This window comes from Saccostrea cucullata, unplaced genomic scaffold (assembly GCF_032062105.1).
Source record: "Saccostrea cucullata isolate Sc308-1 unplaced genomic scaffold, CSIRO_AGI_Scuc_v1 ctg2009, whole genome shotgun sequence".
Lineage (NCBI taxonomy): Eukaryota > Metazoa > Mollusca > Bivalvia > Ostreida > Ostreidae > Saccostrea > Saccostrea cuccullata.
Window position 1 is genome coordinate 25043 of NW_026940604.1, and position 25447 is coordinate 50489.

At 31.7% G+C, this 25447-nt stretch overlaps 1 protein-coding gene and 1 long non-coding RNA gene across 3 annotated transcripts; one reads left to right on the forward strand and one right to left on the reverse strand.

Annotated features, from left to right (window-relative positions):
- Nucleotides 1-2103: 2103 nt before the first annotated feature.
- LOC134255693 (uncharacterized) lies at nt 2104-4503 on the reverse strand. Its single transcript, XR_009989608.1, has 3 exons — nt 4415-4503; nt 2415-2522; nt 2104-2182 (listed from the first exon to the last, which is right to left on the reverse strand). It is a non-coding gene; the product is annotated as an uncharacterized LOC134255693 (long non-coding RNA).
- A 6925-nt stretch (nt 4504-11428) lies between these two features.
- LOC134255692 (protein draper-like) lies at nt 11429-21138 on the forward strand. 2 transcript variants are annotated; one of them, XR_009989607.1, is made up of 3 exons: nt 11429-11561; nt 11699-11757; nt 20842-21138. XR_009989607.1 is itself a non-coding variant. In XM_062738210.1 (3 exons), the coding sequence occupies exons 1-3, from the start codon at nt 11467-11469 to the stop codon at nt 12389-12391; spliced, it is 297 nt and encodes a 98-aa protein (XP_062594194.1). In that variant the 5' UTR covers nt 11429-11466; the 3' UTR covers nt 12392-12605. The 2 variants fall into 2 exon arrangements, 1 of the variants encoding a protein (XP_062594194.1); XM_062738210.1 differs by lacking the exon at nt 20842-21138 and adding an exon at nt 12249-12605.
- The last annotated feature ends 4309 nt before the right edge of the window (nt 21139-25447 follow it).

Genomic DNA, 25447 nt, shown 5'->3' on the forward strand with positions numbered 1-25447 from the left:
AACAAACAACTATTTACATCGCGACATTTTAGTAGACGCTCTTATCACTGACGGTTTTTTTCCCTGAAATTCTTCAACAGCCAGAATAAATAACAAATAATATTTAATGCCAAGAGCGTTAAGATCATTAAATAAAAAAAAGTTCCAGTTATTTTGTCTTCATACAAAAGTAAAACACTAGCATAGAACACATACCTATATTGACAGCATATGTATCTGCATGACCTTCAGGTGCGAAGCATTGGTACCTTCCTTTGTCTTCCATTTTAACATCAAAAATGAATAAATTTCCATGTTTCTCTGTTGTGTATTTGTTAACATGACCCTCTACATTGATTTCTTCGTCGTTCTTCTTCCAGATAACTTTCTCACTTTCATTACCACATTTGAGCCTTAAGTTATTTCTAAACTGGTAGACCTCTGGAAAAAAGAAACTTGTTTCGAAAACTCTCAGTTTTCAAAAAGATGAAAGATACCTTTGCTTTAGAATTATAGTAACATGGAGAATATTATCAAATTAATAAATACGTCAGTAATATATCATCTCATCAGAATCGAGAATTGAAAATATAAATACTAATTGAATGTTAATCTTTAAAGTATAAAATGCTGTACTTTGTATTTAATTTAAAGCTAATTTAAAAAGATCTAACTAAACCTACTTGTAAAATACTCGATTTTCGTATCCAATCCAAACTCAATGTTTTTATTTGGAATTGGCTTGTATCTTTTGCATCGTTCAAAGATTTTTCTCTTTTTGATACAAAAAACAAACACAATTAAAATGTTCATCAACATCATAGTAGATAGCATGGCTGATAATATAATTATTATTTTCATCTGCGAAGGATTGTCTGTATGGAAATAATTTCTGCGTGTGCAGTTCTTCTTTTCAAAGGTAGTGGTTGTGTTTCCTTTATAAACACCAGGATAAGTCCAAAGAGTAGTTGATGAGTCTGTTAATACCGTGCTGTAATATGCAAATTAAATTCATTATTAGCACTCATTGTAATAAATTATATATTTGATGTAAATTTACTTTCTTTAACGTTTTTTTCAAGGTGATTATGTAAGCTTAATGATTGTAGTATAAATACGAAACACGAAGATAAGAAACAGTAATCAATTTTAGAAGTTTATCTTAAATAATATAAATATGGAAACGTAAACTTGTTTTTTTATTAAGGATAAAAAAGACAACCAAACTTTTTTTATAAATCAGAAATATTTCCGATAGATTTATAAATACACTAAAATTGGTCACCTGAAATATGTTTGCTAAGTAAAGTTGTATCAGATTTTGCTATTAGGTTAGAAAATTGTGCAATATTTCTTATGGAGTTACATAGAAAGCAAAACAAAGTCCCATACCTATGCACAAAGGAAAACCTCCGGTTTCTTTAAGGGATTTATTATCTATGTCATTTCATTTCAAAATCAGTCAAAAAATATACCGTTAAGTACCCTCAATTTAGGAAATGCATTTATGAGACTTGCCTGTTATATTGCTTAAGGCCCTTTCACAATTGGCGCACGAGCACTTCACAACACTTTGCGATGGGAAAATTTTAGCTTCGCACGAGCTATCGCATACGTTGCACGATGTCTCGCATTCATTGCATGTGTTTTTTCGCATCAGGTCTCCTCAAAAAAGTCAACATGCACACTATTCAGACGCGACCAAATGCGATCCAAAATATCGCAATTCAACGGGATTTATTATTTATGTCATTTCATTTCAAAATCAGTCAACGTTTTACTAAAATATATACCTTCAATTGCCATGCTTTGCAACATGTATATTTTTGTTTGTGTGAAGAGCCTCGGAAACAATTTAGGAATATATATTTCGCACGAACATTGTACTATGGAATGTGAGCGCACGAACAGTCGTATTGTCGCACGTTCAATCGTCCGATTACCTGATCTGATTATCGCATTATCTTTCGCTTTCATTCTACAACACATATAGACGCAAGATATATCGCAAGATTTATTGCACAACAGTCGCTTTAGATCTGCGAATACGAACACTTTTTACATATGCTGGCAACAGTTTACGATATAAACAAAATACATGCTGCGCCAATTGTGAAAGGGCCTTTAACTGATTTCCTTGACTGGCAATCTATATCAGCTAAGTAACATCTATTTTTCTCGTCGATCTCCGAACACTTTGGGTCTTGAATAAATATCAATGAAAATATGATAGATGAGTTACATTTTTATTAACTTCAGATACATGTAAGTGTTATGGGATTATATTTTAAATATTTGATATACACTATACTCTAAAAGCAGGACATTTTGTTGGGGATGACATTTTATTTATTTTGTTGTAAACGATCACTTTTAGAGCTACTTTCTAAACAACAAAATTTAATGTCCACGAAAGTTCAATATGTTTTTCTTACATTGAAACATGTCGCTACTAAAGTACGGCTGCGGAGGACAACCATCTGTGAACGTCTCACAGCTTCTTTGGTGTAAGAATCCAGAACTTGAAAGGTGTAAGCATTTTCCTACGTAGAGAATATATGTATACATGTACACGCGCTATGTTAAAAGAATTTGCATAAAGATTTTATTAATGCAATCATTAAAAGACATTTCTTTTTGCTCTTTTCATGTCAAATCTATTGATCACTTAGTACTATTTACATTTTATGAAAAGTTTATTATTCAAAGAATAATTTTTGCAACACTTCTGTGACATCATTCATGCCGGTATCCTAACTTTAAGTGCAAATGAACAGTACTACTTCTTTCATAATGTAAAATTCTCCAAAAATAATAAGTTTTATTAAGCACATATTGGGTTGTGAATGACAAGTGTTCAGCGACCAGATTATGTTCATTTTAATGAAAAGGAAGAGTAGTATATTTTTGTGGCATTTCAAATGTAGTGGTTTAGATTTTAATTTTATAGCCTTCGTTTCGTAATTCATAATCTACAAGTAGTACTACAAGTGGTATTTCAGTCTGATAATTCTATTTACCATTTGTTTTCAGTTGTTACGTACTTAAAACCCCTTCATTATTTGTCATTTATAAGTTAGAACATGAGTTGACATTCCACATGTTTTACATTTTTATGTTTTACAGGAAGTGTCATTCATGTTGGCAGTCTTTCCGTAGTACTTTTGGTAGCTGTTTTCTGATTGCTTAACTTAGCTTAGAATCTTTGATAGCCACTGGTTTTTATTTTGACCTTGCTAGGGTATTTAAACCCGTGTTCGAGCAGTTTACGTCACTTGGGTTGGGGAACACAACCTCATGGTTAGTTCGTCTTTTCTGTGCTAAAAAAACCTCATGGTTTATGAGCACTATTTGATTAGATACTTAGAGGGCTAAGAAAACCTCATGGTTTAACAGTACTCTAGGTCTTAACTTAGCTTTAGCTTCTTTCTAGCTGAAATTTAAATCAAACAATTCTACCGTCTTTCAGTTCTAAAATGTAGAATTCCTGATAACTAGGGCTTCACCTCGCATACTTGATTATCTCCTAGATCCTTGCCGGACTTTAGGCATGAAGGAACAGAGACAAATAATTTGTTTCACACTTCCAGGTAACGGTTATTTTGTAGATGCATTAAAACAAATATTATTACTATTAACCCTCTTCCCCACAGTCACGCATTTTAACGCATATACCATTTCCTATTTCTAACGCAAAATCACACATATACCGTTTCCCCGCAATCACGCATTTTCACGCACTTTAAAAAGTTCATTTAATCCTTAATTTAATGACTACTTCCTTCTATTTTATACTTGAAAAAATCTCATCAAATAAGAAATGTTATTTTTGCATTAAAATACAGCGTCATAATATTATTTACGCTAAACTTTAGAGAAACGTGTACCACGCTAAAAGGTGCTCGCGGGGAAATGGTAAATTTCTGTTTCCATGACGTGAACATTCAGTGTATGTTGCATAACAGTACAATAAGTTGTAAAGTGTTAAAAAACTAATTATTTCTTTCTATAGAGTCAGGGCTCTAGAGTTATGTGAGCCCTGTAAGTCAAACATAACATCGTGCTGGAGTCATTTCATTGATTTAAATAAATTGCTTAAAATTATCCACATATTCAAAGAACTCTTAAAAGTATTTTACTATTCTCAAGTTTCTTTTTTTTTTTGAAATTTGGTAATTCGATCAAGAAAACTAACAAATAATCACGACAAATTTACAACCATACCATTTGTGTAACGAATAAGGGATTTATTTAAACAAGTATATGCAAGTATTATTTTGTTATCATAACGAATAGTGTCTTAGTTGCGAATTTGAATATATTCTTAAAGTTTATTTTCAAAATTTTTGTCCTTCGCGTATAATTAAAATTTAAAGAAGATCTGCAACACAGTAAAATTTTTAACGATTGAGAATCCTGAGCTATGATTTATTACCTTTTTCATAAAAGCCCATGTCAAGATCATAGCAAAACTAAATTTTAACAAAACACGAGGGCTGAAATGTCCTGTGTTGGAATGCACTGGTACTGGTATTTTAAGTCTACTGTGAAAAATACTAAAATCGGTCTGTGGAACAATTTAACCTTAACCCAGCTTTGTTCCATGATGTCTTCGTTTCAGGGCATGAACTTACTTTATGTACTGGAAACCGATATTGTGCAAAAATCTTCAAAAGGTTATTATAATACATGTAATATACATTTTGATATTTTCCATTACGATATCTAAAAAGAAAGCCAAAACGTATAAATGACTAAAGGCAACTAAAAAGTTTGTGTTCAAATTGTCCTTGACATGTTTACCTCAGAATCAGACCTCGTTTAAGTCTCTCTCTCTCTCTCTCTCTCTCTCTATATATATAACATTAAAGGATATAAATGCATCAATGGCCTAGATATACAAATATATATATATGTATATATATATGAAAAAAAAAGACTTATTTTGATGCACACATGGAGTCTTTTAAATAAATCTCTTTTGAAATTAATAGGACAGGGTGGGGGGGGGGTCACCAATACTTTATATCGCGAAAACAAAAATATATAACTTAACTTAGCGAAACTCTTTCGCAATGGAGGCAGGAAAGTTCTGTTGGGTGGTGCAAATGTGATACTGAATACAATGCAAGATCGATCATTATAAGAATTTATAAGGGCGGAAAAGAAGAAAAAAATATCTTGGTAGAATACCTCGCTAAACAATCACTGAACTACCCTAATCAATTTTTGAGAGAAGGGAATCCTCAAATGTTACATTTTTAACAATATTTTGTCTAAGAGGACTCTGCTCATTAAATTTTCATATGAAAATTGTAAACATTTTTTTTGTTTTAATTCTAAAGCTAATAACATGTTCAGGGAAAATTTAAACTTTTCTTATTTGACAATCTACTATTTGGAGTACAACTCGTGGCAATACATGAAACTTTCGGCATGAAATTGTTCGAATCATTCGATTGTCACTACGAGGAACTACCGGTCACGGTAGCCTAGTGATAGAGCGTTCGCTTCGTGATCGGGAGGCCTGGGTTCCATTCTCGTTCGCGGCGCCGCGTCAAACCTAAGACGTAAACATAGGTAGTGACTGTTCCTTCGCCAAGCGCTCGGCACTAGAAGTGAAAGTCATGGGTATTTTGGATATGACCTTAAAAACTTAGGTCCCGTGTCACGGTAGGCGCTGGCACGATAAAGAATCCTCACTGCTCAATGACCCTGAGTGCCGAGTATAGGTCTAAATTTGAAGCCTTTCACCGCCATACGGTGGCGTCTCCATATGAGTGAAAAATTCTCAAGAGGGATGTTAAACAACATACAAACAATCTAAGGAAGGAACTTGTTACAAGAATACATATGTAATATATGAATGCGCTAGTACCAAACAACAAAGTAAGAACCAAGGTTTAACTTTTATTAAACTCTACCTTGAAGTGTGACTTTTTTTAAAAAATAGAACATTAACATTGACCACATTATTAGTTAGTGCTGGGGTTTTCAAATTCTAAATACCTATTCGTTACAAAAAGATCCTTCCTATGACGTGGTACTATTATTTTTATCATTTGACCTTGGAAAATGACAAAATTTTGGGATAAAAAAAGTTTAACCTTGGCCCGAACTTAATTATGGGTAACCAAAGAAGAAGACACATCTGGACTAAACGGATTTTTTAAGAGTATGAATATTGTGTCCTAAAACAATATAACCACATAATAATTCAGTTTCTGCCCCAATGAGAAATCTGTTAAATTTTACACCGTCGGATAATTCCAGATTCTTTACCGCAATCAAAATCTTTGTTTAACAGTTCTACTTATCAATACTTGCATTGTTCGACGATTAAGCGGGTATTCCTTGATAACACCAACAAAAACACAGGTTTTATACCCAATTCTGATACAGTATTGGATATCGCGTGTGTGTTAACAACCTGCAGCTGGTATTCAAGATTTTTATCGCTTGTGTTTAAATTCTAAGAAATCTAACTTATTTTAGAGAGAAAAAAATTGCAAGGGGAATATTTTGTCCTTAAATGAATTAGTTTTTTTTTATTTTAGTTGGTTATCTTTCAGATGAGTAATATAATAATGTGTTTCCAATTTTGATTCACAAATTGAATTTGGTTTTTAAATATCATATTTAAAATTAATTTCTTGGTATGACCCCGTTCCTAAATGTCATGAATGGAATTTCCTTATTAGTTGATTAGAAGTTAAAAAATATTAAATCGGTTGAATATAGTATACTGTAACATAAATAATATATAATTACATGTATGTAATGTGTTTCCATTTAAATACTTAAAGTGTTGTGGTTTATTGAATAAAAAAAATAGAGTTGCCAAGAGTTTATTTGCAATGTCGTAGAATGACTCGGAAGTGAATGGGTGTAGATACGCAGTAATATGTGCTGTGATGTCAGGCATATCAGCCAGGCAAATATCGTTTTCTTAATTGCTTAGGATGTAGTAACCGTTTATGGGTTCCCATGGCAATTTACAATATGTATAAACAATTTATTTCAAAAGAAAATGCTAAAAGGACATGCAGACGAAATGCAGAAGAAAACTTCACTGCAACCCTTAAAAAGAAAGAAAGAAAACGGAAGGGAGATACATGTACTGCACTCTAGCAACGAAACGAAAGTTGTCCCTATGATATCCAATATTCTCTATATATAAGGAAGCGGTCTATGATTATTGTAAATAAGAATTTAAAATCTTGATAATTACTTGTTTACAATAACAGTTATTTTAATTGTATAAGTGTAGCATGCATTCAATAGGTACGTAATTAGGGTAACAAATTGATATACATCTCTCAATTTACAGTGCAAAAGGTTATTTTCCAAGTCTTAAAATACTTTTACAGACACTTACCTCATAAAAATGTATTATTACCAACAGTACCAGAAGACAATTCTCATATGTCAGTTGCCTCATTCTGTCACGCCAAAAAATGTTCAAGAACACTAATGAAACTTCCACATGTTGAGCAAAAATCTTTTTCTCCACAATTTTATAGACACCAGCTCAGAAATGTGTGCCGTTCCAAAAAAAAACTTCAATGTCGATTATATCTTCTATTTACAATGCAAAACTGTGTTATAACAATAGATATTCAAATGGCTTTATGAGAACGCAATGCACACATTTTTCCAAGAAAAAGCAATAGCCTATAAAAAGAATTTAAATCATTGTTAAGTTTATTCAGCCGGGCGTCGAATGATCTTCCTTCTTTAAAATGAATAGAATGACTCACATTAAACTGTATTTGATGTACAGATATTTAAGTACACAGGATGAGCTAAGTTTTGCTTTTACAATTACGCATTCAACATGAAGAACAAAATGTACATTCATTGATTGTGTTCGAGGACCAAGCGTCGACAAAATGTATTTTTACGAGAACACATATTTATTAAATTTACATTAATTACATTTTCTTTATGAAATCTATTATTATTCAAATCTCAAAACGCACGTGAAATCTTCTCACCGCGCAGTATAATATACGAGGGTTGTCATGTAAAATCATAGGCAAGTTTTCTAGTTTGAAAAGTAATCATCACTGCATTCTGAAATTTTCACTACTCTTTAGTACATATATTATTAATATTCGAGCAAATTTCAAATAGATAATTGCATAAATAAACAAATTATAACATTATATGTAATGTATTGTATCGCCTCACAACGCACGGATAATCATGCTGAATAACTATTATTGACTGCTGATGATATCAATCTTGCTTCAAGTTGTGCCTTTTCCTTCATTTTCAGCAAAAGTGACAATTTATAAGAGGATGCTTAGGGAGAAGCGTTATTCATTTTTTTAAAAAAGCCTTAAGAGAGCATTGCACCCTACCCTACCGGCAAATGTTACGTGGTTCTCTTAATAAATAAAAATGCCCGTTAAAAGTCACATACCAAAAATCAGTTTAATATTACAACCTGTAGAAAAACGGCGGAAAGGCAGTTGCCATGGGTTAGACTTCTAGAGACAGACAGATAGTCAGGGGAAAATAACCGTTTTCACCAGTACAGGCTTAGATTTTAGCTAATGAATTCTGTACAGATGTATTGCATCGTTAAAAGAAAAGATACGAGACATGCTATGGATACTGCTTTTAGTGAAAGCATCAAATCAGCTATTCCCCTCAGCATGCAGCTGAATTTTTATATGCGCAACATATTAGAGGAGAAAATTAATTGATTATCAATTGAATCGAAGATAGGTCAATCTGAAAATATACTCGCAAGAATAAATTCAGATACCTCCAGGTATTTCATTACACAAAAGTATTGTTCATCCCATAATTAACAATAAAAATGAACTGATTAAGTCCTTGATTAATAAAACAATATTTTGCATTATCAACCCTAAGATTTATGTTAGATCAGTGCTCTGTGTCAGCAGGGGAACAGCTCTGTTAACAAATTTTGCAGCATATCCAATCGTTTCCTTTCATCGTGTGCAGGCGCGTAGCGAGGCGTACGTTTGTACTCACAAACGTCCACATCATTTTTTGAAAAGGAGGGAGGGGCAGACGTAGTTTCTATTGATTCTTGTATGCTCTTAAAACATATAATACTTCCGTCGAAATTATTTATAACAAAGAGGAAAAAGACAATTAACAAAATCAGTTTAGTGGGAAATACGATTGTATTTATCCTCTTAAATCATTAGATCTGATTTACTATTGAAAATTGCTGAGTTTTTGCTAGAAGTGCATAATACTTTACCAGTCTAACCGACTATTTTACCATAGATATTTCAGTTGTCTTTTCAAAAATAAAAGATTGTTTTAGTGGGTTTGTCATACAACGATATTAGACAGATCCTTTCTCATTTTTGAGTGTTTGTCTGTACAATAAACATAGTAGACCTCGAATATGGTTGCGTGATGACAAACTTGTAAAGTGCAAGAAAAATGCAATCAGAAGGGTCGAATATACACATAAAAATCGTAAAAATTCACTTGCTTCCGAGGGCTTCGCCTCCAGGACCCCCAACAAGCCATCGCCTAGGATCCATCGGGGGCTTAAGGAGGACCTAAACCTCCTGCCTACTCGGGAGTCCACATCAAAAGTACCCTGGCTAGGCCCCTGGTGTGTACTGTTTTGTACATATACATACATACAGCATTTATACCGATAAATAAAATACACAGTCCAATTAAATAATTATGATCACTAACAGTAGCGATTTTCCTGTGTGCTTATACATGTAAACTTGTAGTAAATAAATAGACGTTTGAATGGAATGTACTGATTCTCACGTGTGCGTTCAGTATGTGTAAAAATATAGTAATATTCAGCATGTTCAGGTCAAATTTCAATATACTTATATAAAGTAAAAGATAGCAAAAAATTCCCACAGATACTGAGAAATCACAAGTTAATCCTCCGTAGATTCTGGTAAAGCAATATAAAGGTAAAATTTCAAAAGTTGTCAGTTAGCTTGATCTACAAACAAAGGCGGGTATGTACATGTATGTACGAATGAGAATATGAAAATTGTTTAATTCAGAGAAAAGAAGGGCGAGGCAATGTTTACCACAGTTTTCAATATACAAATTGTAAATAAATATCTATGTTTATTCATCTGTGTATGTGCGATCTGTCAAATTATTTTGCAATGGATGTTTTTGAAGTGAATGTTTATCACAAATGGATACAAAGTACATTTCTGATTTTAACAGATATGTATTTCATTCTAAGTATCCTGATAATCAACGAAGTTTAAATTAAAATATTTCATAAGTGGAGTTTTCGGTGACAGGGATCAAAGGTAACGGTGCCATTCAATTGACTTTCCAAATTTCTCTACCATTCGTAGGAATTTTTTTACCCAATGGAATCCTAACATATAATGTTTTTACTGGAAATGCGTTATACATACTTATAATCGGAAAACAAAATGCATATTCTATGTCATTTTCTCAGGCTGATTCAATAGAAAAAATAATCTCAAATCATGAAGTTATATTTTTTTCTTTTTTCAGAGAATCATCATTACTTTTTTTCAGCTGCACATACATTTTTGTTATAATTAAACACATTTTAAACTATTATGTAATATTTCGGATGTATGAAATGCCTTACTTGTAAAACCACGATAACAAAAAAACTTTATATCATTACTCAGATAGTGATATGAACATTGTGGATTTGGGACAGTTTTTGTTCATTTAAGTACAAATCTCGAGCAATATCCTTCACTTTTAAGGTTTAGAAATTCAATTATGCGAAGTAAAAAGTAAAAAAAATTTTCCACACGTCAACTTTTGCTTGAACATATACCATTCTAGCTCTATCTGTTAATGAATATTTGCACATACTTGCATTACATCTTGTGTATTATGGAAAGATAATGTTTCAGTTTACACTTTTAGGGTAATAACTGCAATTCTCGAAAGTTTTAGGCATTGTTGCTACTTCTTATTAAATCTAAATCTGTATTCTTCAGTTGAATTCATTTTGAAATATAATAGTGTTGCTTGATCTTTACAAAAAGTACCAGTATTACCGTATGTGTTTGACATCATTCTCCGCGTACAACGATACCAATGCCTTTGGTTTATAATTGTTATTGTCTTTACAAGTACCTCCCTTGAAAGATTATATTTCAGAGAGATCTATAGGAATAATTGCAACACGGTAAACTTTTAACCGAATACACTACCACATATTTATACATTGTAAAACAAGAATTCTCCCTGAAAAAAGTTAGGTCCTCTAATCCTCATAGGCATAATCATTATTTTTTTTAGGGGATATGGAAGACTAACTAAAAGATTATTTTTCTTTAGCACTAGCGACGAATTTATTTCTTGAAATAAACAGATTTTTATGATGTAAAACTTCAAATTATCATTTGTTTCACTGAAAGATGTGTCAAAGTCCTTGCAATGAGTTGACGGAAAGAGGAAATCGATCTACTTCCCATATAATGTAAACTGCTCTTTGCTTTTATTTGAGGAACGATGCATAAAAATTCTGTACACATCATATCTATGCTTATTTTAAGCACGTACACTTTACTTTGTTTATGTTCAATGGAAATTCCATATTGTGAATCGTAGGTATTTTTTGTCGTTATTAGTATAAAAAATATTTATTTTATTCCTTGATGAATAAAAACCACACCTTTCCTTCCATATGTTGCTAATGTTGTTCTAGAATACACTGTATTTCACTCAATTATACATGTTTTAGGGGCTTTAAAGGATGTTGTGGAAATTACAAGTGGAATACAGAAACTCAGCAATGTGAAAGTAAATTAAATGATTTGTATAAATATATTTCTGTAGAGATACACTGTACCTGTAGAGTTATACACATGCTTAGCTCAACGTTGCAAACTGTTAAATGTCAATTTGCATATCATGCATCAAACCCATATTTTAAAGTTTGGGCATATGTTTAGTTTTGTTATCTGAATGGAAATAATCAGCTAATAATCATTTTTAGTAGAAATTTGCTGTTAAAAATTCACGTTTATATTTTACTTAATAACAGATATAAATCTCTGTGTTTAATTTTATATTGTTTATGTCAATCCGTTAATAATTCATTAAAAATAGTCATCCAAAATACACATGTATTTACATTTCTCCAGCCAAGCAGAAAGAAACAAGGATATCATTTTACTTGTTCTTGCTATGTACATTTATTTTGCAATTTAAGGTATTCAGAAATGCTTGGCATTCTTTTTGTACAAATAAAATAAGAATATTTAATTTGATCTCTACAAAAATATTTACAGAATGTTTACCCGGATACAGTGGAACCAACTGTAGTCAACCATGTCCTTATCCCTTTTATGGAGACTGGTGTCAAGGAAAATGTGACTGTGACAACAACACATGTGATGTCTCAGTTGGTTGCCTGATACACACTACTTGTTAGTGTCATTAAATTTATATATTTTTTTAAATAAAAAGGGGGGAAATCAAATCTTTCAGTCGAAAAAAAAATACTGGAAGTTATTGTATGGATAGCAAAAAAGAAGCTTTCGGGAAAAATACTTGATTTTCAAGGAAACTCTACTTCACTAAATGGCAGACAGATTTATTTTATCCTACCAGCGCATTTGATTCTAAACTAGTAATAAGCAACCTTAAACTCCGGGAAACATTCTCTTCAGTTTTTAAATAAATGCTATTTTAATACACCTTAGAAAAAAAACAGAAATTTAAAAAACACAGTTTAGAAAAATAACAATGAAGTTGTTAAAGGACATTTGGCGTCTCAATGGTGTCTCAGTGTATAGTATATATAATGTATAAATACAAAAAAAACGTCTACTTATCAAAACTGACATTTCTAATTATATCTACCGAAACAGTAAACAAGTTGGACGTGTAAACTAATGAGATATATACACCAAGTGTATTTTTGCGGTAATGGTTGGAATTTTGTTATAACAAGACTTTTAACTTTTCAATTTTAATGAATTTATTATGCGTATACTTAAGTCTATTTGAAAAGATAAAACCCCTATTCAAAGAATACATGTCGTACTTAAATCCGTATCGGCCGAATAGACATGCAACGAAAAATTACAATATAAATACAAATATGTTTTAATGGACTCCTATTACAGCCAAAGAGTAACAATAAATTCAGGTATTAGTTAATCTTTAACATGGGAACACATGAACTTAGAAAACAGGCTTTTTTTGGGGGGGGGGGGGGGTAATAGCTGAAGCGAAAAAAAATAAAAATTACAAGCAAATTCAAAGAATGTGATTTCCTGTCGGATACCAGTATTGCCGGAATTACAAAGTTTGCGTCAACTCTTAGCAGAGTTTCAACTGCCAACTACAGGATTTCAAGAAATAAACACATAATCTCATATACACTAATTGCTAACTAGAATTTAAAATTTAGGATTTACGGTTTTTTTTTCTAAAACAATTTTCCATTTCTGTAAAATTACATATTTTCGTAGGATCAAAGAGCTAAATCCACGAATGTGCTAAATCGGCCTAATGATTTTAGGAAAAATAAAGTGAGGGAAGAAGAAAATTATTTACGGAAATATTATCCTTAGGTATCAAACTTGAATAGTTTATGCCAAAGTTTTCATTTGATGACGTCATATTTGTGCAGAAAACGTCTAAACACGTGAACTTTGCCACTTTTTATCAAAATTTAGCATTTTTTACGTCTTTGATGCAAATTTTTGCTGTGGCCACACCCTTTGAACAAAATAAAACTCACACCATTAAAAAGAAAATTAAAAAATGAACAAATAGAGTGTTATTTTATTTTGTTCGAGGGGTGTGGCCACATCGAAATATTTAATTTTTGTTCGACTCAAATCTCTTCGCACCAACCACCAAAGTGGAAATAATGGGGTTTTACCCAAATTAATTAAAAAGAAACAAGATTATATGTTGCTTTTGTGAAGTTTAATTAGTTTTTAAATGCAAATTTACCATTTATTATAAGTTATTTTGTGTTGTGGTGCAAAAAAAGTACATAAGTCTCTCGGAGTCTCTTTACTATAGGTATGACTGTATGAAGATGCAATAATGGTGACTCATTCCTAACCCAAGACTTTTTAGTCAAGCACAGCTGATCTAGGTTTACATTATCATTGATTATGCTGAAATATTTTTTAAAAATGGATATTCTTTCCCCCAAATCTTATTTAGTTTTACAAACAATGTATTTATGTTTTATCTCCCGATCTCGTCTCCATGGTCACTATGTAATCAAAGGGAGATCACCCGAAAAACTTTATTGTCACCAAGTCGGAATTACTTAGTAATCCTAGAATATATTTTTAACATAAACAATTATATCGGTAGCAACTAGCAGGATGTATATATTATAAACTGAAAATTATTTGTTTTACTCCTTTACAAAACACAAATTGTGTATGTCGTGACACGTCTGCATCGACTGGCTTCATTAATGATAAAAATGATTTACGTTTGGCTGAGTCAAGATACAAGCGCACAAAGCCACAGGCCCTATCGTAAACCAACATGCATTTCAGAAACTGCTGTTGGCATTTCAAGAAGACCGCTTAATTTTAAAAAAGTTTATCATTAATAATATTTTCCGATCCGAGAGTTTATAACATATGTAGGCCTAACGAAATATTGAACCTAGAAAATTCGAGCTAAAAATTCAAATAGATCTATTGAAATAAACAATTTGCGAAAAAATAATGATTTTTGATCGCGTGTAATTTTTGTTATGGGCCTTTATTAGACTAATACAATGTACATTGTAAAAACGAATAACTTACTACATGTACCGAGATAGTGACAGCTCTTTACATGTATGATTACAGTCTCGCCTTCATGCCACATGAAAAAAAGTCAAAGGGAGGCTACTTGTTTATCTCTTTTTATTTTGAGTTACTCCTCTCAAATGTAACCTGTTCAACTTCAGGTCTAAGGGAAAGAGGGCAGCCAAGATTAGCAAGTCATTTTATAGTAGAGTACATTATTATAGGAGATAGAGCCTGGACATAAAATGAGAAGCTAAGAGAGAGTGAGGTCTTCTAACGAAAAAAAAATAGCCTGAGGGTAATGGGGGGATGTTCGGATCCCCACAATATCACTCATATTATACTTGTTTATAAGACAATAATATATGCAATGAATATTCCAATAAAGATACTACAGGGATACAGTAATATTTAAAAAGAAATTAATAACTGAATTGCATTTTCATTTATTTTTAAAAATCTGTATGATAAAAAAATAAGAACATTACTGATGTTTCGTGACTTGGTCATTGAATTAATTCATTATACCGGTATGTCCCAAATGTATTACATGTATCATTAACGGATTGAACTGGTAATTTTACCTGTCTGTCATTTTTGTTTTCTTGAAATAACGTATAGAAAATAACATCATAGATAGGGCGTTTGTCTCTAATTCATTCAACATGGTATCCGGGGGGGGGGGGGGGTATGGTAAGGTAATATGTTGCTTGACATGTTGTCGGGATATGAATTACAGTGCCGAAATGTCTCATATATTGTAATAGGTTTTCTGAAAAGTAGTCCTAGATAAATTAGTTTCAAATGACACAACAATTTTTTTTTCACCCCGCACATATTTTGAAAGAACATCGGCGTTGTCACACGACAAAGATTCATGAAGTTAGTTTCATTTATTTTACCTCTACTGAATTTTCCCTATATAAAATTAAGTGATTAGATCTGAACAATTCCATAGAAATCGCTGTGAATCAGCTAATCCTCGTGCGTTAGTTTTTGAGCTTATCTCTTCGTCGAAAGCTAGTCATGCTAATCCTCGTGCATGAGTTTTTTTTTTAGCTAATCACTCTGTCGAAAGCTAGTCATGCTAATTCGCGGTTATCCGTAATCCTCTAGTTTTTCAATAAATATAAATTTTGATTTTATTCAGTTATGAGAATATTGATAAGTTATATAATCTGTTATTAAAATATTCCTTTTTTTTTTTAAAAAAAAAAAAAGGTTACCCCCTCCCCTATTTCAACACGCACATGTTGCAGTGTATTCAAAGAAGGGGAAGTATAGATTTTTAAAATAAAAAGTGGTACTGAGAGAAGTTTGATAAAATTTTTCACTTTGATTATATAACGTTTTTATCGTTCATTGGTGGATTTATTTCAATTAAGTAAATTACATTAAATAATTGGCTTACGTGCCATTTCCGTTTAACCATCTTCTCAAGCCCTTAGCTAGCGAAGATGGTGGTTATCTTGCTTTTTAACTTTTACAATTTTAATACTTTGGAAATCTTGTGTTTTCGTTTTGTTCTTCTTTTTATATAACGAAAACGCTAATTTTTGCGGCCGATTTGATGCTTTGCAGGCACGTAGCAACAAAGAGGGGGGGGGGGCACTTTTTTTTCCAACATTACCTATACTATTGAAAATGTTTATTGAAAGGTTGGTGCCCCCCCCCACTTCTTACCATAGTAAAATGATATCAGGGAATTGTAGTATTGTATGCAAAACAAATGGTAGTGAAAGAAAGTTGACATTAAAAAAAGTTGCCTCACCCCTCCCCCACGAAATACCATTTTCGAGCTTGAGCAATTTTTTTTTTTTGCTTTTCAACTTTACTTTAATTTACAAGTAAGTGAAAAAAATTCCCTGCCCCCCCCCCCCCACACACACTTCAAAGACGATTCTACGTGCGCCTGCTTTGCATCAATTTTGTTTAAAAGTCTACTATTGTGGTTTTTTTTCCTAAATATATATACTGCTCTGTGTGCGTAAGATACTATGTAGCCTTCAATATTCATATCACTATTTTTCGTGAAATTTATGTAAATACTGTGTACATATCAAATGTTCAGGAAATGCCATAAATTAAGGAAGTGCAGCGAAATCTTTAAATGACAATATAATAAATGATGATTTAACTACAAACATATTCATTTTTAATTAAGCATTTTTTTAAGCATGATGTTTTCGTTATTAAAGAACACTTGTCTATTCTCTGTCAAAATCTCTATTTTTCAAGTTTGTATGTCGTAGGACCATATTATAACACATTTAAGGATATTAAAATCCGTTTCCTCCATGGCTACCATAATATATATTTTACTACAAAAAATTAAGTTTTACTCAGATATGATAGATTTACACTTTGTGTTGATGTTCAACTTAATCTGCCCCTTATTTTCATTTAAAAGGTGTTGCATGTTTCCACTCAATCATTTATTCATTATTTATAAATATATAACAAATAGTTCTCATTTCTTTGAATTACATATAAATAAAAAAAACAATCCATTTTTCAGAACTTCTTAAAAAATTCATAGAAACATTGTCCTGAAATTCTATAATTTTGAAGAATGGCCTATATTGTTGAATTTTATTCCATAAATGTTTATGTTTTATTTTTATACAAAACGTCAACGCCACGGTGTCGAAGCATATAAGTCAACGTAATGACTTGACGGCATTGATTGAGAAAACGGGATGCTAAATTGAAACGGCTGTAAAAAGAAAACCAGAAAAGATATTCTTAAAAAATAAAATGTTTTACAACATACAAATCTTCGAGTATAATGTCAGGAAGTTTCACTTATTTTGATGACTAGGCGGATTTTTGCACTTCGTGAACTTAGCTCTTTCGTGGTTTGAGGAAAAAATGTTGTTTCGTGGGGATTTGATTCGTGAATAAAGATCTTTTTAGTAGTTGTGCATATGAAAATTTGCATTTCGTGGTGGACATAAATTTGTAGGTCCCTTCATACCACGAAAACAACGAAAATTAAAACCCCACGTAATTTAGTGATTTCACAGCATTTTTAAAGCAATTAATATACGCAATATTAACTTTTTTCATTTCCTGTTAATTTAAAACGCGATGGCATTTTCAGCTTTAGAAAAATTTGTTAATGCCAAGAAAGGCTATTGACAAATGTTTGATGCTTTAATAGTATTAAGAATATCCCTAAAGGTAAACATTTTCCAAATTCTTTGCAAATTCAAGATGTTGCTAACTCATATTTCCTACTTTTCATAATTATTGCAAGTCCACTGGTTGCTTAATTAACTGATTGAATCATTTACCAAGATTTCCAGACATGCTCAATCTCTTATGGCACCTGTGTCGACCTCCGATGCTTGATTAACCCCAAATTTGTATTCCTTGATAGAACTTAAGTATGGCATCGTCATTACTTGTATTTTATTAAAAGAAAAAAAAATATTTGTATGAGAAATAAAATTTAAAACCATTGTGTTTTCTACAGATTATTAGACTTTCAAGAATCATGTTGTATGCATTTAAGGAGTACATGCAGTCATAATAGTTCTGTCTCCTTTTCTATACACAAATGCAGAGATTACGAACATTGATCGATCTCATAAAGCTGCAAATAATAAAAAAAACATGTGTATATGTACATACTATAAATAAATATCATCTGAATTTCCGGAGCTTCGATCAGGTCATTATGAAGAGAAAGCACCCCCTGTTAACCGGTCAAACAGACTGTGATATCTTTATATATTTATCATTTAGAACATTCAGTAGTCAAATTTAGTCCAAAACAAAGGCCTGACAATTGACATGATTCAAGTCAGCCAAAATGTAAACAATTGATAGGTTACATTTGCTAACAAGGTCATTAAAATTACTGTATAAGTTATGAAATGCTGACTTTAAATTGTGTTGTTTAAATTCATGCATTATCAAAGTGTATAAGAATAGCTTTTATCGATGAATACTCAGCATACGGAACACAATACTGCATGTACTTTTTTTAAAAGAATATTGGTTAATGTTCCAAATTCAATACCTAGCAAAGTCAACGTTTTAAATTAATCATGTTTACTTTTTCGTGCTCTTTGAATATGTTTTAAACCTATTTCATCAACAATAAATGTATCTTTGGCGATTTGGGCACCCCTTTATGTTTCCTTCTAATTTTTAAAATTATCTAATTTTAACCTGGAATATTTGATTGGTTAAGCTTTTTCTTGAGACCCCTTGTATTATTACATGTTATCCTAACACGATCAAGTAATATTCATATTCACATCCTCTAAATGATTTACATGGACACGTATAACGACATGTATCTGATAAAACACAAAGTGGGTATTTACATTTTACACATGAGTAGATAATTTTACAACCAAATTCTTTGCTGATAAAAGATGACCTATATTCTAGTGAACCTGGGAGATTTAAATTATTTTTTGTCCATTAAGTGCAAGAAAAATAACTACAACGGGAACAACACGTTACAAGTTTGCGTTGTTGTCTTTCTTTGCAAACAAAAGTAAACTTAGTACAGTGTATGAAAACATCAGATGCATAAAAGAGCTATACATTATTTTATTTTTTAACATACTTATTCTTCTCTTAATTTTGGTTCCATAATTGATTTGACACTTTTGTATTATAAATGCAAGATTGTCATATTTGAGATCCAGTCAGTATTTTTAATGTACCCCTATCTTTCAATTACTGCTTGTATACACGGTGCAAGAACATAAATTGTTTCGTTCAATCTTGTGTCATGTTTTCATTACTCTTGAAACCCTTTAGCAACAAATAAACTTTAAAGGCTTTAAAATTTAAAATTTAATTTTTCTAAATTGAACTCTTATTACATCCTGGCCTAATCGCGTTTCCTCAAATTTTGCAAACAATATGCACACATTTAGAACCATTCGAAATGAATGCATAGCTTTACTTTGTATTGAAATAATTTTAATTCCTGTTAACTGACAACATTAACGGGAGGAAGTTACATACAGAATTTTTTTTGCATTTGCTACCTACTTTCATTGTGAATACATGTATAATTGTTTTCTGACTACACTTATTTACAAGAAAAAAACATCTACTGTGCATTTTTATATATGATATATTATTAATATTGAGAAAATTAACTATACAAAACCTATACTGTAGGTGATGCAATATTGGTTAGCTCTCAAGCACTGAAACTTTCCTTATAACCTTTTATTTATGAAATGCAGTTAATCTTGAAAAGAATTGAGATTAAGAAACAAGGTATAAATAAAGACATATTATAAAACTTTCATGAACAGAATATTTTTTTCTGGCAGTTATCTTTGGGAGGTTTTCCTTGCTGGATGGAAGGGTAATTAGCGACTGTTATTCTTTTATGCTAGTGATTTTTTTTTACTTTAAATGATATAGATCTTTTTATAATCACCAGAATTATTTTATATAATAAATGAGTTAAAAGAGGAATCGGAAAGATACAGGAACTGATATAAAATGCAAAGTGAATTGTATCACACTGTATCAACTGGAGATACGTCAAATTAAAAGTCCTAACAATGCATAATCGGAAAAGAGAAATTAATTAAATTCTGTTTCATTAAAATAACACATAAAATTAAAGTAATGGTATTAACAGTGTTTGAGACACGATGCTTAGTAAGTCATTAATCGCCATGTCTATGTTTATTTTAAGAAATTTCCCTTTTCTTTGTTTTTCATAAATCCCAATACATGCCTGTCCAAGTTGTGTATTTTTTACTTTCTTTTTTCCTCATTAAAATGAAATATATTAAAATGAAATATATTTATTCCGTGTTATGAATAAATATTACTAATACAATATTTCGCTCAAGTTGTGAGAGATAATTTCACTTAAAAATTTAAGTTACAGGGCATTAAAAATCAACAGGTGTTCTGTATATGAGCCATTTATATTTGTAGGGCTTATCGATTTTTTTTATGTACACATGTAGTTACATTTCTCCAGCCAAGCACGAAGTATAAAAGATAATATCTGTTTGGTTTGGTATATCTATATTGTTTGACATTCTTTTTTTTTTGTACGTATAAAGTATGTATTTTAAGGTTTAATTTTATTTATGAAAATAAATATTTACAGGATGTTTACCGGGATACGGTGGAGTCAACTGAATCAATCCTGTCCATATCCTTATTATGGAGATAGATGTCAAGAAAAATGTGACTGTGACAACAACACCTGTGATGCCTCAACTGGTTGCTTGAAACACACTACTTGTTAGTGTTATTTTAATTATATTTTGTTTTTTTTTTAATAGAAAGTAGGGGAAAGTAAACCTTTCAGTCGAACAAAAATACTTAAAGTGACTGAGTGGTATGCGAAAAAGGAAGCTTTCGAAAAAAAAAAATATTGATTCTCAATCAACTCCATGACACTTCCAGGTACAGGTAGATTTATAACCATATCAATGCATTTCTTTCTAAACTAGAACCAAACAAAATTTTACACCATGAAACATATTCTTTAGTTTTTAGATGATTTCTATTTTAATGAACACTTGAGAAAAATCAGATATTAGCAAGAAACATTTTAAAAACGATAATGAAGTTAAGTTCGTGAAGTTGTGAAAGTACATTTGGCGTCTCAATAGGATTAAAAAATATCAGTAAAATGTATAGTTTTCAAAACTGATATTTTATATAATTATATCCAATAATATCTACCGAAAGAGTCAACAAATTGGACGTGTAAACTAATGAAATATGTACATCAAGTGAATTTTTCCTCAGTCATTCGAATTTTAGGGATTACCATTGATCATAACAAGACTTTTATCAATTTAATTTTTTGGAATGACAAAACTACACTGTTCATTAGTGACGTAGTCTTCAAAGAGGACTATCTAAGTTTTTGGAACTTGTGTCCAGTACTTTTGACATATTGTCAATAACATATGTTTAAAATAAACAACAGACTGTTCAAAGGAATGCTAGTCGTACTAAAATACCTATTGGCCGAATGGGCATACCGTCAAATATGGCAATATACATACAAATATTTGTAAATAGACTCCAACTACAATCCAAGAGGAACAATAAATACACATATTAGTTATCCTTGATATAGGAATAAATGAAGTTAGAAAAAGCAAGCTTTTTGAGGAAATAGATGAAACAAAAAGAACTAAAAATTAGAAGCAAATTCCAAAAGTTGTGATCCCTCGTGGGATGCCAGTACTGCCGGAATAACGAAGCAACTCTTAATAGAGTTTCAACTTCCAACTACCAAATATCAAGAAATACACACATCATATACACTAATTGCCAATTAAAAATTAAAGTAAAAAAATTGTTTTTTTATGCCCCCGTAAACGAAGTTTCGGGGGTATATAGTTTTTGTCGTGTCTGTCTGTTTCTCTGTCTCTCTGTCTGTCTGTCTGTATGTCTCTCTGTCTCTCTGTCTCTCTGTTTGTCTGTTTGTCCGCAAAAACTTTAACATTGCCCATAACTATTGATGTAGTGGAGCTATGACTTTCATATTTCATATGTGTATTCCTTGTGACAGGACCTTTCTTTGGGTACCACTAAATTTAACCTCTTTACCTTGACCTTGGAGTTTGACCCACTTTAACATGAAAATTTTAAAATTTTACTTTGGCCATATCTTCTGAACAGTAGATACCAGGACATTTATACTTCACATATGTAATGTTAGTTTAAAGGCCTTTCACTGGATACCAACAACCTTGACCCTTTGACCTTGACCTTGTAGATTTCAGTACTTGTGAAAAAACGTTAATCTTGGCAATAACTTTTGAACGGTAAGGGATAGGGCTTTCATACTTCATATATGTAATTGTTGTGAAAAGACCTTTCATTGGACAACAAGAACTTTGACCCTTTGACCTTGACCTTTGAGATTGACCTTCTTTAAAAAAGAAAAAAATTTACATTGGCCATATCTTTTGAACAGTAGACACAAAGACATTTATACTTCAAATTTGTAGTGTTTGTTTAAAGACCTTTCACTGGATACCAACAACCTTGACCCTTTGACCTTGACCTTGTAGATTTCCGTACTTGTGAAAAAACTTTAACCTTGGCCATAACTTTTGAACGGTACGGGATAGGGCTTTGTTGTGAAAGACCAATGGATACCAAAAACTTTGACCCTTTGACCTTGACCTTTGAGATTGACCTACTTTAAAAACAAACCTTGACCATAACTTTTTAAGAGTTAGGGCTAGTGCTTTCATACTTTAAATATTTGATCCTTCTGACAAGACCTTTCTTTTGATAACAATAATTTTGATCCTTTGACCTTGACCTTGGAGTTTGACCTACTTTTTAGAAATTGAACGTTGACCATAACTTCTGAACGGTTAGGACTAGGGCTTTCATACTCTACATAAGTATTTTATGTGGCAAGACCTTTCATTTGATACTAATTACATTGACCTGTTGACCTTGACCTTGGAGATTTTTGTACTTGTTAAAAAACTTTAACATAAGCTTTCTTTCAAATTTCACAATTATTTCCGGTTAGTATACCCTACTTTTGGTACCAATTAATTAAATTTGCAATAAAGAAAAGTTTAATCTTTGCTATGTTGCCATACAGGGGCATCAGTGTTTTACAAACACATCTTGTTCTAATATAGTTTCAACCCATTATTTATAAAGAAAATAATATACGCCATATCCATATACATGTATAAGTTTTTCTTGTTGATTGAATAAGCAATGGCATATTCAGCTAAAGAAAAAGATATGTTTCTGTCTTGGAAGGCTACTGATAAATGATTGATGCTTTAACAGTATTAAGAATATTCCTAAAGGTCAACATTTTGTAAATGCTTTGCAAATGCATGATGTTGATTAATCGATTGTTAAGAGAGGCTTTTCATATTCATTGCAAGGTCAATAGTTGCTTAATAAACTTTGTTTTATGCCCCCGTAAACGAAGTTTCGGGGGCATATAGTTTTTGTCGTGTCCGTCTGTCTGTCTCTCTGTCTGTCTCTCTGTTTGTTTGTCCGCAAAAACTTTAACCTTGCCCATAACTTTTGATTTAGTGGAGCTATGACTTTCATATTTCATATGTGTATTTCTTGTGACAAGACCTTTCTTTGGGTACCACCAAATTTGACCTTTAGACCTTGACCTTGGAGTTTGACCCACTTTTACATGAAAATTTTAAAATTTTACTTTGGTCATATCTTTTGAACAGTAGACACCAGGACATTTATACTTCACATAGGTAATGTTTGTTAAAAGACCTTTCACATAATACCAACAACCTTGACCCTTTGACATTGACCTTGGAGATTTTTGTACCTATGAAAAAACTTTAACCTTGTCTATTACTTTTGAACAAAAACTACTACGGTTTTTATCCTTCATATAAATAATTCTGATAAAAAGTCCTTTCATTGGATACCAAGGACCTTGATCCTTTGACCTTGACCTTGGAATTTGACCTCCTTTAAAAATACAACATTGACCATATTTTTGAAGGGTTTGGGCTAGGGCATTCATACTTCACAAATTTATCCCTGTGACAAGACCTTTCATTTGATATCAAGAACTTTGACCCTTTGACCTTGACCTTGGAGTTTGACTTACTTTTTACAAACTTTAACCTTGACCATAACTTTTGAACAGTAGGGGCTAGAGCTTTCATATTTCACATGTGTAATCCTTGTGACAAGACCTTTCATTGGATATCAAGAATCTTGACCCTTTGACCTTGACCTTAGAGTTTGACCTACTTTTACAAACTTTAACCTTGATCATAACTTTTGAACGGTAAGGGTCAGCGCTTTCATACTTCCCATACGTAATCATTGAGACAAAGCCTTTCTTTAGAACCCTACAACCTTGACCCTTTCACCTTAAAATTGTCCTGTATTATAAAATGTTAACCTTGGTCATAACCCTGGAACAGGTATAGCAAGCGTTTTATATTTCGCATTTCTTGTAAAAAGGCCTTAATTGGTACCAACATATTTGATCTGCATTTGAGAAAGCTTAACCTTCGCTATGTTGCCATACGGGGGCATCAGTGTTTCACAAACACATCTTGTTTTTATTTATTTAATTATTTACCAATCTAAGACAAAGGGTTGATGGGAGCTAGACAGTCGGAGACTGCATCTGTGTCGACCTCCAATGTTTATAGGGGTCTGTGCTCGGTTTACTCCAAAGTATTTCTTAATAGAATTTTCGTATGATATCATCATTTCCTGTATTTCATTAAAAGTGTAAAATATTTGTATGAGAAATAATATTTAAAAGCATTGTGTTTTAATTATTTTTTTTTTTTTACACATTATTAGACTTTCAAGCATAATATTGTATGCATTTAAGGAGTACGTGCACCCATAATATTCTGTCTCCTTTTTTATACACAAATAATATAAAGAGTTATAACGAACATTAATCGATCTCATAAAGCTGCAAATAATACAAATATATGTACATGCTATAAATAAAGATCATCTGAATTTCCGGAGCTGGGATCAGGTGAATAGGAAGAGAAAGCATTCCCTGTTAACCGGTCAAACAGGCTGTAATCCCTATGTATTTATCAGTTACAGATGTAGAACATTCAGTAGTCAAATTTAGTTCAAAAAAGGCCTGACAATTGATATGAATCAAATCAGCTAAAATACAACCAATTGATAGGTTACATTTGCTAACAAGTTCATTTAGATGACTATATAAATTATAAAATGAAATGTTGACT